The sequence below is a fragment of the Nematostella vectensis genome, chromosome 3 (genome assembly GCF_932526225.1).
Source record: "Nematostella vectensis chromosome 3, jaNemVect1.1, whole genome shotgun sequence".
Classification (NCBI taxonomy): domain Eukaryota; kingdom Metazoa; phylum Cnidaria; class Anthozoa; order Actiniaria; family Edwardsiidae; genus Nematostella; species Nematostella vectensis.
This window is the reverse complement of record NC_064036.1, coordinates 1,980,053-1,993,788: the sequence shown is the minus strand read 5'-3', so window position 1 is coordinate 1,993,788 and position 13,736 is coordinate 1,980,053. Positions and strand designations below refer to the sequence as shown.

General features: G+C 41.0%; 1 protein-coding gene across 5 annotated transcripts in view; it reads right to left on the bottom strand.

Annotated features, from left to right (window-relative positions):
• LOC5516962 (atrial natriuretic peptide receptor 1) overlaps window positions 1–13,736 on the bottom strand; it is a 29,778-nt gene that overhangs the window by 9,211 nt on the left and 6,831 nt on the right. Inside the window, exons 1-11 of one of the 5 annotated variants that reach the window (XM_048724935.1) lie at window positions 8,394–8,528; window positions 7,177–7,864; window positions 4,678–4,967; window positions 3,749–3,884; window positions 2,968–3,189; window positions 2,710–2,791; window positions 2,351–2,462; window positions 2,115–2,210; window positions 1,948–2,025; window positions 1,639–1,743; window positions 1,051–1,122 (exon numbers count right to left, since the gene is read on the bottom strand). In XM_048724935.1, coding sequence (XP_048580892.1) covers window positions 1,051–1,122; window positions 1,639–1,743; window positions 1,948–2,025; window positions 2,115–2,210; window positions 2,351–2,462; window positions 2,710–2,791; window positions 2,968–3,189; window positions 3,749–3,884; window positions 4,678–4,967; window positions 7,177–7,843 — 1,860 coding nt within the window. In that variant the 5' untranslated portion in view covers window positions 7,844–7,864; window positions 8,394–8,528. Of the gene's footprint in view, window positions 1–1,050; window positions 1,123–1,638; window positions 1,744–1,947; window positions 2,026–2,114; window positions 2,211–2,350; window positions 2,463–2,709; window positions 2,792–2,967; window positions 3,190–3,748; window positions 3,885–4,677; window positions 4,968–7,176; window positions 9,792–10,054; window positions 12,227–13,736 lie in introns of those variants that run through there. The other 4 variants (XM_048724936.1, XM_048724932.1, XM_048724934.1 and 1 more) reach the window with 4 other exon arrangements.

The window sequence follows — 13,736 nt, the reverse complement described above, 5'->3', positions numbered from 1 at the left end:
GATAGAACAAGTAGCTAGTCAAACAGCATCCCCTAGATAGAACAAGTAGCTTGTCAAACAGCATGCCCTAGAAGAATAAGTAGCTAGTAAAACATCCGCTAAATAGAACAAGTAGCTAGTAAAACATCCCCTAGATAGAACAAGTAGCTAGTCAAACAGCATCCCCTAGAAGAATAAGTAGCTAGTAAAACATCCCCTAGATAGAACAAGTAGCCAGTCAAACATCCCCTAGATAGAACAAGTAGCTAGTCAAACAGCATCCCCTAGATAGAACAAGTAGCTAGTCAAACATCCCTAGATAGAACAAGTAGCTAGTCAAACAGCATCCCCTAGAAGAATAAGTAGCTAATAAAACATCCGCTAGATAGAACAAGTAGCTAGTCAAACATCCCCTAGATAGAACAAGTAGCTAGTCAAACAGCATCCCCTAGACAGAACAAGTAGCTAGTAAAACAGCATCCCCTTGAAGAATAAGTAGCTAGTAAAACATCCGCTAAATAGAACAAGTAGCTAGTTAAACATCCCCTAGATAGAACAAAATAGCTAGTCAAACATCCCCTAGATAGAACAAATAGCTAGTCAAACATCCCCTATATATAGAACAAGTAGCTAGTCAAACATCCCCTAGATAGAACAAGTAGCTAGTCAAACAGCATCCCCTTGAAGAATAAGTAGCTAGTAAAACATCCGCTAAATAGAACAAGTAGCTAGTTAAACATCCCCTAGATAGAACAAATAGCTAGTCAAACATCCCCTATATAGAACAAGTAGCTAGTCAAAGGATAAGGAGTATGAGGCTAATTGCTGAGGTACGGGCACAGTGTACCATATTCTGCCGTAGACCTTTTCAAAAGTTCTAAATTTGTCTTATCGGAATAGGAAAAACTACTGGTTCAAATCATGTATACCTATTAGAACTACAATCAAGCAGAGAACAAGGTCGTGGATGTACAAGGACTGGGCTTTTGAAACGCTTAAAACATTTCTGTGAAACAGAAGATAATGGCGTGACAGTAAAGCGTTAACCAAAAAGCATAAAGGTGCAGTTACCCTGGCGATGTCAGAAGCGAACGATATCTGAAACATCCAGTCAAGCTTGAGGCTGTCGTTATTGAGAACGTCCTAAACAAGGATATAAATTATCGTGTTATCGCGGTGTGCATCTTACAGTGAGTGCACAGAAAGCGGGCCATACTGAACAACTTTGACCAATCAGATTCGGCCTGAACACCGTAAACATTTTGAAAAAAAAAAGGTCAGCCAATGAGAAACGCCGGACGTTGTATATTTGACCTTGTACTTGTAGTCGACCGTAGCCAGACCGTTTTTCTGTCGATTGAGCGTGGAAACACCCTAACCTGATTGGCTGGACTTTTTTTCAAAATGTTTACGGTGTTCAAGCCGAATCTGATTGGTCAAAATTGTTCAGCATGGCCCGCTTTCTGTGTCCTCACTGTAACATCATCTTCTTTAAAGCGACTACACAATTTTACAATGGCAACAACTATTAGCATCATTTGACAGGAAAAGCGATAACACAATGTTAATATGGCAACGATCTATCACATTCACCGAAGGCACTGTTTTTAGGCGATCAGTGTATGTCGGCCTTTAAGTTTCTCGTTTTGTTTACTACACCTGAAGACTTCCTTTATTGCAGTACTGAGTGAGAATCCAGATATTGGGAGTATCAACGCATGCGCCGATAAAAGGATTGATGTTCGGGTGTTGAATATCACGGACCTGTGGAAATAAAATTCTGTTGTTTGAAATTTCTTTTCCTTTTTACAAAGGTTTCTAGAATATGACTGAGAAGATGCTTCCTTGTAAAGACTTCTGTTGTAGAGAAGTTCAGTGGCACATCAATAATTTATTAAAAGCAGTCACCCTCTGGACCGTGATGAGCACGATCTGAGCCATATTTTCTCAGGATATTCTAAAACATACCTCTTTTAGCTCTAGTAGAACGGTTCTGTCTAAGTAAACATGCGTCTTCCTAAGTTTCTTTACAGCGACTAACGTGGACTGCAAGTAATTTGTTTAAACAAGCATAGATAAGTACGCGGTGCCTTCAAGAAAAAGCTATTTATGCAAGCTGGTCTAATAGGTCCCACCTTGTAAAAGGCCACAGTGGTGAAGATCTGTTCTTTACGTTGTTCATCAGTGAGCACGTTTGAGAAATTGCTGGCTAAATCACCATTGCTGCTGAGCTGCAGAGAGAAGCAAATTGTTGCAAAAACTTCAAGACGCATCTACTGTGAAGAAGAATTTCGAATTGCTTTAGTATCATTTAGTTATCATTTTATTTTTACTAGGCAGACGTTCAACAAGAGGTGAAATCAGACCTTACCATGCTTCTTTTACTTTGAAAGCTTCCTCCCAATACTTTCTTTGTAAATTGTACATCTTCGGCCTTTATTTTCCACATGTCATTGTGAAGCGCAGCCTCAAACGACCGCTTTCTGCAATAATTGATAGACTTCAGTGTTAGGATAATTTCCATGATTTTAAAATGTAAATAACGAGATTTACAAAACTGATAATATAATGATCTACTTGAAAGAAAACCTCAAAATAGACACCCAATTGAATTCTGATATTGTTAACAATATTAGTCTGGAAGTATGTCATTTATTTGCTTGAAAAAGCGGATGGGAAAATGTTTTGCGTGGCTTGGTATTGTTCGAGGGCGAAGAAAGACGCCGTTACCTGAGAAAGAAGGCGAAGCTCATAAAGATTAGGATGAGAACCATCACAGGCACCAACACGTATACGATGGTCTTCCAAATCTCTACAAAGAAAGATTCCATTATGTAGTCAACTTTCCGCATACAGGTCATTTACACATAACCCCTAGACGTTTGTTCTAAAGAAGCAGTCATCAGAGGCTGGTACTAATAAGGGTTTGTCTACACGTTCAAGAGTTCCTTGGCAAATGCACCCTTCCCCACCCTTTGCTACACTGACCTGCAGGGGTACAGAGCTCGTTATCAAAGCCGCACTCAGGGCGCCCTAATGGTGGGTTCGTGCCGCCTCCGGGCCAGACTATGGTGTTGTTCAGTATCTCCAGAGTGTCGGTTACCCGAAAGTAGTTAGCTATCTTCACGAGACTCCGATTTTGGTGATTACGGAGCTGAAAGGCCACTGTTCTATCGCCATTTTCGTCTATAAACACTTCACCGGTTACTCCTGTAAAAGTGAACGTTATTTTGACCAGCTAAGGTCACTAAGTGATTAATTAATACTTAATTCATCAAATTCAATCGAAAATATCGCATTGGCTTCTCCAAATCAGCCGATGTAAATGAATGCTTTTTCACACTTGGTGCTTTGCTAGGATGACAAAATGGCGGCTGACAAAGGCTGTTTAAGTGTACCTCCTTTACCTACCTTTCAAATACCATCTCTCACTGGCGCCGTGACCTCACCACTCCATTCCTAACATCACATTGCCTCACCACGCAGTCCCTAACATCGCCTCGCATCACCCCACTTCACCTTACCTTACTTATTTCACCTCGCTTTGCACCCGCTATCCTTAACTGTCTTCACCGCATCTGCTCACCTCGACTAACTATCTTCACCTTCCTTATCTTACTTTCACTTACCATCTTCACCTTTCCTTTTCTCACCAAACCACACCTAACCATCTTCATCAATCTTTTTCTCACCACACCTACTATTTTTGAATGCCTAACCTAATGGAAAATACCTTAGTTCCAATCATTAAAATCACTACACACCTTACCTACAAATGATCTATTCATCATGTGTCTTGCGACTGTTCTGCCGTCTGTGATATTTCCCCCCGCAGCCAGTGTGCTGTTAAGGGCCAACGCGTATAACAAAACCGCGTCGTGAAGAAATCCGGCATACACGTCCACCTGTAGAAGTTCAAACATCGTGGTACATACTCGTCAAATTTGTATCCACCCGTGACAAAGTGACCTGAATACAGTGGTAGGTCATGTTTTTAATTTTTTTTTTTTTAATCTAGTTTCAATTACAGCGGTGCCATGCTTTGGAAGCGTCATCGCGCTTACGTTCTTAAACTTCCGGAGAGTGATTTCTAATGCTTAGACCTACTGTTTGGCAACGCTATATTAGCTCTGTGTTATCTAATCGTATCATATTTTTTGTATTGTAACTGTCACACTTTAGTAATCTATTGTATTGTGAATCCCACGCCCCACATGGAAATTAGCGGTTTTTGTTATTGTAAAATCTGTTGTTGTGGCCAGTGTGGTTAAATCCGCGGCGTAGCCAGGATTTTTAACAGAAGAAGGGGGGCCCCAAAGGGACTTTCAAGGTATTTTCTCCTGTATTTTAGATAATGTCTCATACATTTACTCTATTTTGGCTGCTAAAAGGGGGGTCCTAGGCCACCCCTCTGGCTATGCCCCTGTGAATAAAGTTGTACCTGACCTGGCTTACAATAACTTATTGTATCTCTATTATGGACCTCTGTTTTACAATGAGCATGCTGTTACGTGAATAGGTAATGTGTGATTTCCACCACGCCCGGTAATCATGTTGTAAGTAGTCCTTTGCAAGTGAACTCATCCCTAGTCTTAGTATTAGGCGTACGAGATTCTTATACCGTGACGTCAGCTACCTAAACAGTAAATGAAAATTATGTAAAAATATCATAAAAAGGGGAGAAAATGGAGCCTTTACCTTTGCAGATGCCGGCATTTTGTATCCAAGCCCCGCAAACTCCGGCATCCGGTTCCTGACGGCATTCTCAAAAGACTGGTACCGGGGAGTGTCTTCTGGGATGTACACGCCTATGTCCATAAGTCCCTCGAATGCCGCACAGGCCTCGGCATCTCGCCCATCGTCTCCTTTACAGCTTTCCGGGAGTACCTCGAAGGAGAAGAATGCGTACTTGGAGGATAACATGCCGAGGTCATGCACGTTAAGCATGATTTTTCTTATAGACGAGCCGTACGCCACGAAAATGAAGACTGTTCAAAGCAAAGACACATGTATTTGGCCTTTATATATTTCGAGTTTTTAGTTTCCCGTCATTCCCCACACTCGGGTACTCAAGGTCTAGAGGTCAGGGTGACGTGGCGCGAGCCTTTTCCGCCCCTACCCCCTCCCCCGCCGGCCTTGTTCTGCCACGTTCTCGCGCCTGTGACCTCGACGCCCTAGGTTCCTAGGTAAACGACCAAGATTGTTTTTATAACTTGGTGTTTGGTTGTCATGTTGAATGTCTTTTACGAAATATTTTCCTAGGCCACCAGGTCTCGTGAAAATAGCCAACTTCTTTCCACCTCATGCTAGTTACGGTCCTGCCGTCAGACTCGCTAAAGGCTGGTTCTCACATGGACGTAAGCGCAACGCAACTTTCCGATTCTCACTAGAACCCAATCGGAAACGCTCGCGTAAGTGCTTTATTTTCTTGCGCTTGCTTTGTGTTTGGCTGATTCTCACTTGTGTTGCGCTTGTGTTTGGCCGATTCTTCCTTGTGTTGCGCTTGTGTTTGGTCGATTCTCACTTGTGTTGCGCGTCCATTTGCGCTTGCGTCCTAGTGAGAACCAGCCTTAGGCGCTGTTCTTTCACGTACCGTTCAAAATATTAATGCGTGCAAATGAACTAAGTTGATTGTTTCATGCATGTTTGCATACATTTGCAGTTCGGGCGATACATGAGTAGAACGGCGTTTGTCCTAGCCCTAAGGGTCGAATCTATACAATTCATATATTGAATCCATATAATTTATCTGCATGAAACTTTATGAATATAAATCTTTATGATTTTGGTGGGTTAAAAGAACACTAAGCCAATGACAATAAAGATTCAGTTTAGATATTTGATTGTCGGGTTCAACTGTGGCCCGGAAACTAGTGACCCTATGTGGCCTATGTGCTAGACTCCTTTCCGTGTTCTAATTCTAGACCATCTTATAGAACCGATAAGCAGATGCTGGTAACCATCATTGTTGTCAATCAATCGTTCGATTGTACTGCTATTAGAATAAGGAAATTTTACGTTAGGATCTTTCGCTTTTGCTCATATTAGGGAAATCAGGGCTGTTAATAATCCTGGTTTATACGGTTATGCTAACCTTGGTTAACACAATTTGCTGTATTATTAGAACATATTTTATATATGCGTAGGTTCTATAATACATTATACATTTTTTAAATGTTTTCCTGCGTGAAATATATTAACGTAAGTATGCTTAACTGCTTAAGGTTCGAGGTAATAATGACATCCGGTAGAAAAAAATTGATTGGTTGCTTTAATTACAGCTCTGTAATTTATGGTAAACGTTTTGTTTTGCAAAGGAAACATTTTCAGTCTGGCAGTACAAACAATTTATAGTTTTAGCGTTGTCTGAAAAAAGGAATACTATCTGATCGTTGGCTATTAAACAGCTAAATGTAGCTAATATAGCTTGGCGTTCTTTGGGGTCCTAGAATAGTTTTCACTTCTATAAAAAAGAAGCCTTATTTCTACAAAAGGTGTTGCGACTAAATCCTATTAACACGATTTTTAAAAAAGACTGTATAAAAACACTTTTTCATTCTTAAGAAATTAAACCACACAAAAAAAATGAAAAATTAAATTCGAGATCTCGATTAAGGGTATGGAAAAATCGTTTTAGGTTGTACGGATATTAAAGAATGCGATATTCGTACTTGATTAGTAGCGCTATTATTGGCAAGTGTAGTCTGTAAGTTTGCAGAACAAGGATAGTGTTGGATATCATTTCTTTTGCGTTCGTCAGTTCTTTACGACTCTGCCAAAATAAAGTGATAAATCATGTTTTTCTACGGTGCTCAGTTTTTATGATCTTTTACAACTCACGTGGGTTGTATTTCTTGTAGGATTAACACTTGCCTCTTTCAACTATGTTGTGTTTTATTTTATTTTTTCATTTAATTACTAACAGGGAACTGAATGTAATTCTTGTGAAATGTTATTAGGCCAATGCAAATACATCTTGGCAGAAAAAAAAGTTGAAAGATATAGATCGAAAAGACACCTGTCTTGTGCAAAACTTAATTCTATATAGTTTATACAAAATGAAAAAAGACGAAAAAAAGTCATCAGAATTGTGATAAGGAAAAAAGGGGCGGCTAATTTGGAAGCGACTTGGATTCTCGCCAAACGAGTGAAAAGTAAATGCGTATCCTCAAAATGGTATCGAGAGCTCAAACATACCGTGAGCTTTCTTGCTTGCAGATGTGAGAATCGTCCGTATCTGACCGTCCCTTGTCACATTCGGAGTAAACGTTTGAAAATACGAGACTTGAAAACGCTGCTTATCCGGATTCGAATCGAGTGCATCTTTAATAAACCCGGCGATTTGCGTCCATATGGACTCCGTGCTAATAACCATCGCGATTCTATCCCACGAGAAATGACCTAGAAGAGCTTTGATCAGATATGTGGAGTACGAGTAACTGCTAATCGTCCTCGCGAAAGTTGGGTATCTCGCTCTGTTTAACAGGCTGTTGTCACTGCACGCATATGAAACCATTGGCATGTTCCAATGAGCGGCTAAAAGTCCACCAGGGACACAACCAACTGAACAACCAGCGCCGATGAACGCGTGAACGCGAGGTGAAGAAACCCAGAAGTCGGACATGGCGGTTAGCGTGGCGCCCATTTTGCACTCGCTATCTTTCCACTCATACGTCCAGTTGTAGCCTGGAAGTAGATCCCTAGAGCCGATCGTATCGATGGCTATGTTCACCGCAGAACCAATACGTGGACCTATCGGCCAGGTCCCATTCCATCCGATCAAAACACCAAGTTTGATTGCCTTTTCCAGGCAAAACGAGCCTTGAAGTAAAACTGACACTAACAAAATTTGCGCGACCGGCATCGGGCTACTGACAAATGGGAACTGCAAAATAATTCAGAACTACAATTTTTTATACCAAACATTAATCAGTTTTATTTGTGTTGATATAATTGTTTCGGAATTGATTCGACAGGATTAGTCCATGAATATATTAAATGAATCAGTCTCCGGGAAACCGTCTGGCGGATTGAACCACTCATAATAAGTGACAGCGCTCAATTTAACGCAATTAGACTTTTTTGAGTGCGTAGGATATTATCATGACTTAAACCATTGTGTGTGTGTGTTTTTTTGGTTAGTTTATTCGGTCTAATTCTACATGCTTAATTTAATCGTAGAAAATATTGTTTTTATTCCGGTTGTTTATCGCGAGTATAATGAAAATGCTTAATTTGATGAAAATATAAATAAAGGACAAGGAAATATTAGATAAAGAGCAATGGAAAAAAACTCGGGATACCATTTGAAATTGATTTGCGGTTGAGAAAATCGCTTATAATTAAAGTAAAAAGGTACCTATACTTTGGCGCTTAGTGAAGAGGAGATTTTAAATAAATACTTATCAACTCACCGAATGATTCCTTGGCGGCCGATTTAAGAATATTTTTCAACTGCTTATTACTGATCGAGGAAGGTGTAAACGTTTGAAAATAGGATACTTGAAAACCTTGATCACGGTATGACTCGAAATCCTCTTTGATCACTCCTGCCGCTTGAGACCAAACAGTCTCGGTCGATGTAATAATAGCAAGTCTTTTCCATCCGAAATGCTTGAATATTAAAAGTAATAGCTTACTGCTATAAGCCTCAAATAGACCCATAGTCCTAATGAACGTTGGGTACTCGTCCTTGTCACTGAGACTCTGTTCCGTGCAGGCGTACGATACCATGGGAAGGTCCCAGTGTGCGGCTAAAAAACCTCCAGGTGTACATCCGACCGAACAAGAGGGCCCAATAAACACGTCTACTCGTGGGGTTATGCTATATAGATCGGTCATCGCTCGTAAAGTCGCCCCCATATCACAAGCACTATTCTTCCAAGCGTAAGTGATGTTGTGTTGTCGAAGTAACCCTCGCGTTATGGCCTCATCTATGGCAATATTAACGGCCGATCCCGTTCGGTTTAGTATCCTAGATGGAATAAGGACGCCCATTTTGATGTCACGAGCAACGAAGGCGAGCGAAGGGAAAACAGAGAGCGCTATAATCGACATTACGGTCAATTCATAAGCACCAGCTAAACCCATAGCAGCTGAAAATGCCTGCAGGTTGCATCTCTTATTATGCTTGTGATGTCCCATTTTGCCCTAGAGCTCTCGAGGGGGTATCACTAAACTTGTGCGATGTGTGACCAATAACTATCACTTGTACGCCTTTTCACCCGTACTCTTTCTCTCTTTATATGGTATAATTGCAGTTTATCGTTATTTATATATTCTCCAGCCGTGTAATTATAGCTGTCGTGGCCTTGAGCAAATGCTGTTAGCTTTCTTTTAAAGCAAACAAAAGCGAATGAGTTGAAATAGAAAATGGAAGGATCCATGTAAACACATGTGACGAACAAAGCCGAAACATGCTACAGGTGATGATTTTCTCCTGCAGTATTTGTCTAAACGTCGAGTTGTGTAAACTGAAAAGGCGAAACCTCTTAGGGTCTGACGAGCCTACCTATTTGAGTGGCATTCCAGGCTAGAGCTCACCCCACTATCGTCTTTAATCTAACTTTAAATGGAAGTAGAGATGCCCTGAAGATTGTGTCTAGTGCAACAGACATGCGCCGTGCTTTTTTGTTGTATTATTTATAGTTTGTATTATATGCAAATGTTTGTTCAAATACATGTCAATTTTACCATTTACGAACCAGAATCTGTAACATAAAGTAACGTTATGATTGGTTCGCGCCTGGCCCAGGTTTCCTTCAACCGACGTCGTGTTTCGCGGTCATACGATCCTCCGCCCTATTCCGTTTCCCTATAGAAACGGCTGTCGATCAAGCCTTTAAGGTGCGCGCGCATAAAAGAATATTTTGTTATTTTTAGCATGGATTTTAAAGAAGAGCTTATTTTAACAATCAATAGCTAAAGCGCGCTAGAGGTAGAGTTATTTTAATAATGCCATCACGAATACAGAAGTTATCACACGCTAACAAAAGTACCCCGCACCTATCACCCGGGAAATGGCAATTTTACATTCAAGAGTATGCCGTATGACGCTGTGTATTTTGTCACTCACCAAACGCTTTCTCTCTCGCCGCCTCTAACATGCGTTTGATATCTCCTCTGGTTGTGACTATCGGGGTGAAAGTCTGGAAGTATGTCACTAAAAGCCCATTCTCGCGATTCTCCAGCTCTTTCTTGATGGAGCCTGCCGCCTGGGACCACACTTTCTCAGTAGACGCAAAAATACCAACCCTGCGCCAACCAAAATACTTGAAAAGTCGAACGAAAAACTTTCCGCTGTTCGCTTCAAAGGGATCTACAATTCTCGCAAATGTGGAATAGCTTATCTTGTTGCTTAGTCCTTCCTCGCTGCACCCGTGTGAAACCATGGGTATATTCCAGTGCGCAGCTATCAGACCGCCAGGGATACAGCCTACGGAGCATCCGGGGCCAATGAAGGCGTCCACTCGAGGCGACGCATCATATAGATCAACCATCGCTCTTAGGGTTCCACCCATATCACAACCACCGGACTTCAAATCGTATGTGACGTCGTGTTGCGGGAGTAGTCCTAGTGATTTGATTTCACATATGGCGATGTTAACTGGTGATTCGTAACTTTCTGATGCTACTACGCCTATTTTGATATCACGGACGGTAAAATTGTAGGTCGGAGAGAAAAACAAGAGCGCGATTGTTATCACGGTCAATTTGTTAACAACGGCGCAAGCCATAGCTTTCTAAGATTGCCGTAGCTTTTGTATCATATAGGGCAGCCCTTTATATATTATGAGATTGCTGTATCTGATACACAGTCAATGTAATTATGTCTGTCTAAGATTTCAAAGAGCACTATTTACACGAGCTCATTGAAAATGAACAGAAGTTAATGGGATGAATAAGATAAAAAGAGCCATGTAAACAGAGCTGCGAAACAAAGCAGGGACACGCAAAGGGTGTTAATTTGGTCGAGAAGTATTTGCCAAAAACCGAGCTAAGTAAACTAAAACTTTGAAACCTCTTGACTGTCTGACTATCATCCCTTATCTTTGAACTTATTGACGACATTCTTCGCGAAATTCAGCACACTATCATTTCTTCCCTCGTCATTGATGAATATTACAAGGAGAAAGCAAGGACAATATTGCAATTGCTTATACTTGATGAATATAATATTTTGTCAATCCAACTACTTTTCCTTAATAGAGCCAGCCGCTTGGGACCATATCTCATCTGAAGTAGCAAAAATCCCAACTCTGCGCCAACCGAAATGCTTAAAAATCCGAACGAAAAACCTCCCGCTGTACGCCTCAAAGAGACCCATTGTTCTCACAAATGTGGGATAGCTATTCTTGTTGCTTAAACTTTTCTCAATGCACCCGTATGACACCATGGGTATATTCCAGTGTGCTGCAAGAAAGCCTCCAGGGACACAACCAACAGAGCATCGGCGCCAATGAAGCCATCCACTGAGGGACTTTCACTCCATAGATAAACCATCGCTACAAGTGAAGCTTGCATTTCACATTTACTATCCTTCCATTCGTGGAGCCTTGGGGGAGCCTTGTAGCTGCTACCGTGTCTATGGCGATGTTTATAGCAGAGCCTATTCGTTTTCCTACCGGCCATTTTTGACCGGTTATTCCTTGATCCCAAGGAATAAGCACCTTGAGTTTTACTTGGCCTGTGGTGGAGTTTGGGTTTGGAGTGGTTATGGTAAATAAGGAGGCGCAGACCAAGAAACGGGCTGCTTGCATTTTGCACTGACGCCTAACGCCGTCAACTTGGAGCACGAACTTCGGCATTTTAGTTTAGAATCGTATGACATTTAGACATCCAGCAGTCTTAGACCTCTGATGAATATATGCACTCGACTATTTGTCAACTATTCTATCAAATTCAAGCGGAAGAAAAACAATGTATTGAATTGATGTTGATTTCGTGAATTACGCCATTTGCTGTTCCATAATGGGGAAGGGACATTCATTTGTGCAAACGTTGTATCGTTAACGTGTATTGTACGTTCATCAAAATCGCACGAAACATCCTTAGCGTGACTCGACTTTCAAACAATAATTGAATATGCGCGAACGTTCGATAGCATCAACGGATATACAATCAACAACGCAATTGGGCATTCATTCGAATGGAACGAACATTCTTTTGCATGTAATTGAAAATTCATTACACGTTTGGATAATCAGTAGCGTTTATTGACAATCAGTTATAAAAAATAGAAAATTTATTAGTGCTTTAAGCATAAACAAAGACATTCAACAAGCCTTTTCAGACAATTATGTTCATCAATGTAACATTCATCAATGTGGTTTGACAACCATTTATCCGATTTAAACAAACAACAAGGAAAAATAAAATTTCATTAGAGTTACTGTTTTCTCTTTTGTTTAAACAGAGGGCTCCTAAAATTCAGAGCATTTATAGAACTATAAATTCTTTTCAACAAAAAAAGACAAACAAACAACACTTTTTGTGAAGGGTATATAAAAGCTTAAAAAATATAGTTATATACACACTCGCTTCCTACAGAAAAAAAGAAAACGTTTGTATGAGACATGCCGCAAAGAAAACCGTATTCCCCTCGAACACAGGAAAGAGCTAGAAGAGGGGAGAGAGCGTACCGCCAAGTCTGTTATCAAAAAGAAAGAAATGTATCACAGTCACTTTGGCTATTTCGCCAAACGATCTAATCTTCAACTCCTCTATCATCGGGGCAGGGGGTCGTTTCTCAAAACTCCCGGTAATTACCGGACCCGTTAGGGTACCGGGAGAGTTTTCGGGATACTTTTCCGGGCGAGAAAGAGCGTTTCTCAAAGCTTGAGGTAGCGTCCCGGTTGTTTACGGGTTCCCGATAAGCAAATTATAATTTTCAGAGTTAATGAATAGATTGGCTAAATAATTATTGAATATCAATGAAAATCGTAGATTTGTCGATGTCTGTAGACAACTGGTACCTCAGACACTGCTGTGGCATCGGCACTTTTCGAAAAAAAGACAAAGAACAATTAGATAAAGTATCATTTTGTAGCAAACTTCCAATAACCTTCGCAAAGTTGTTTACATTTTTTTAGGCGCACGGTGACAGCTAAATGTCAAATCATTTGACAGAAAAGAAACCTGATTGGCTGGTAGGGAATCCCATAAAATGATGTTAGCCGTGATTGGCCCACTTCTTCCCGGGCAGTGATATGGTTTCCTCAAGTGATGATTTCCAAAACTTGAAAAAACTCGAGATTTAATCGGAAAAAGCACCAAATTGGATAGTTCAACTTGGCCAATTCTAGATGAATAGTTGATCTATAAATTCAGCTGAAAATATTAAAGAAAAATATCGTTTTGGGTATCAATTATAGCATTAAAAGTAATTCCCGGTAAGTTAACTGGAGCTCTTGAGCTCCCGTATGTTACCGGGCGAGTTACCGGGATTTTTTCCGGGCCCGACAATAACGGGAGTTTTGAGAAACACCCATGAAATTTATCGGGGGCTTACCGGGTGACTTTCCGGGTTTATCGGACCTTTTGAGAAACGACCCCCAGGTCCGTAATGATCATGTACTTGTGCCCCGCCCCCCCCCCCCCATCCCCCCCCCCCCCCACTGTCCGGCGAATGAATGCACAACGATTCAACGTACAAACACGGTTGAATCTTGACCCCGACGAAATCGTCATTTTTATTTACGGCGGTGTACCAGCGCACCATAAGCCAGTAAATCCAGGCCCAAACACGGAAATAAAAA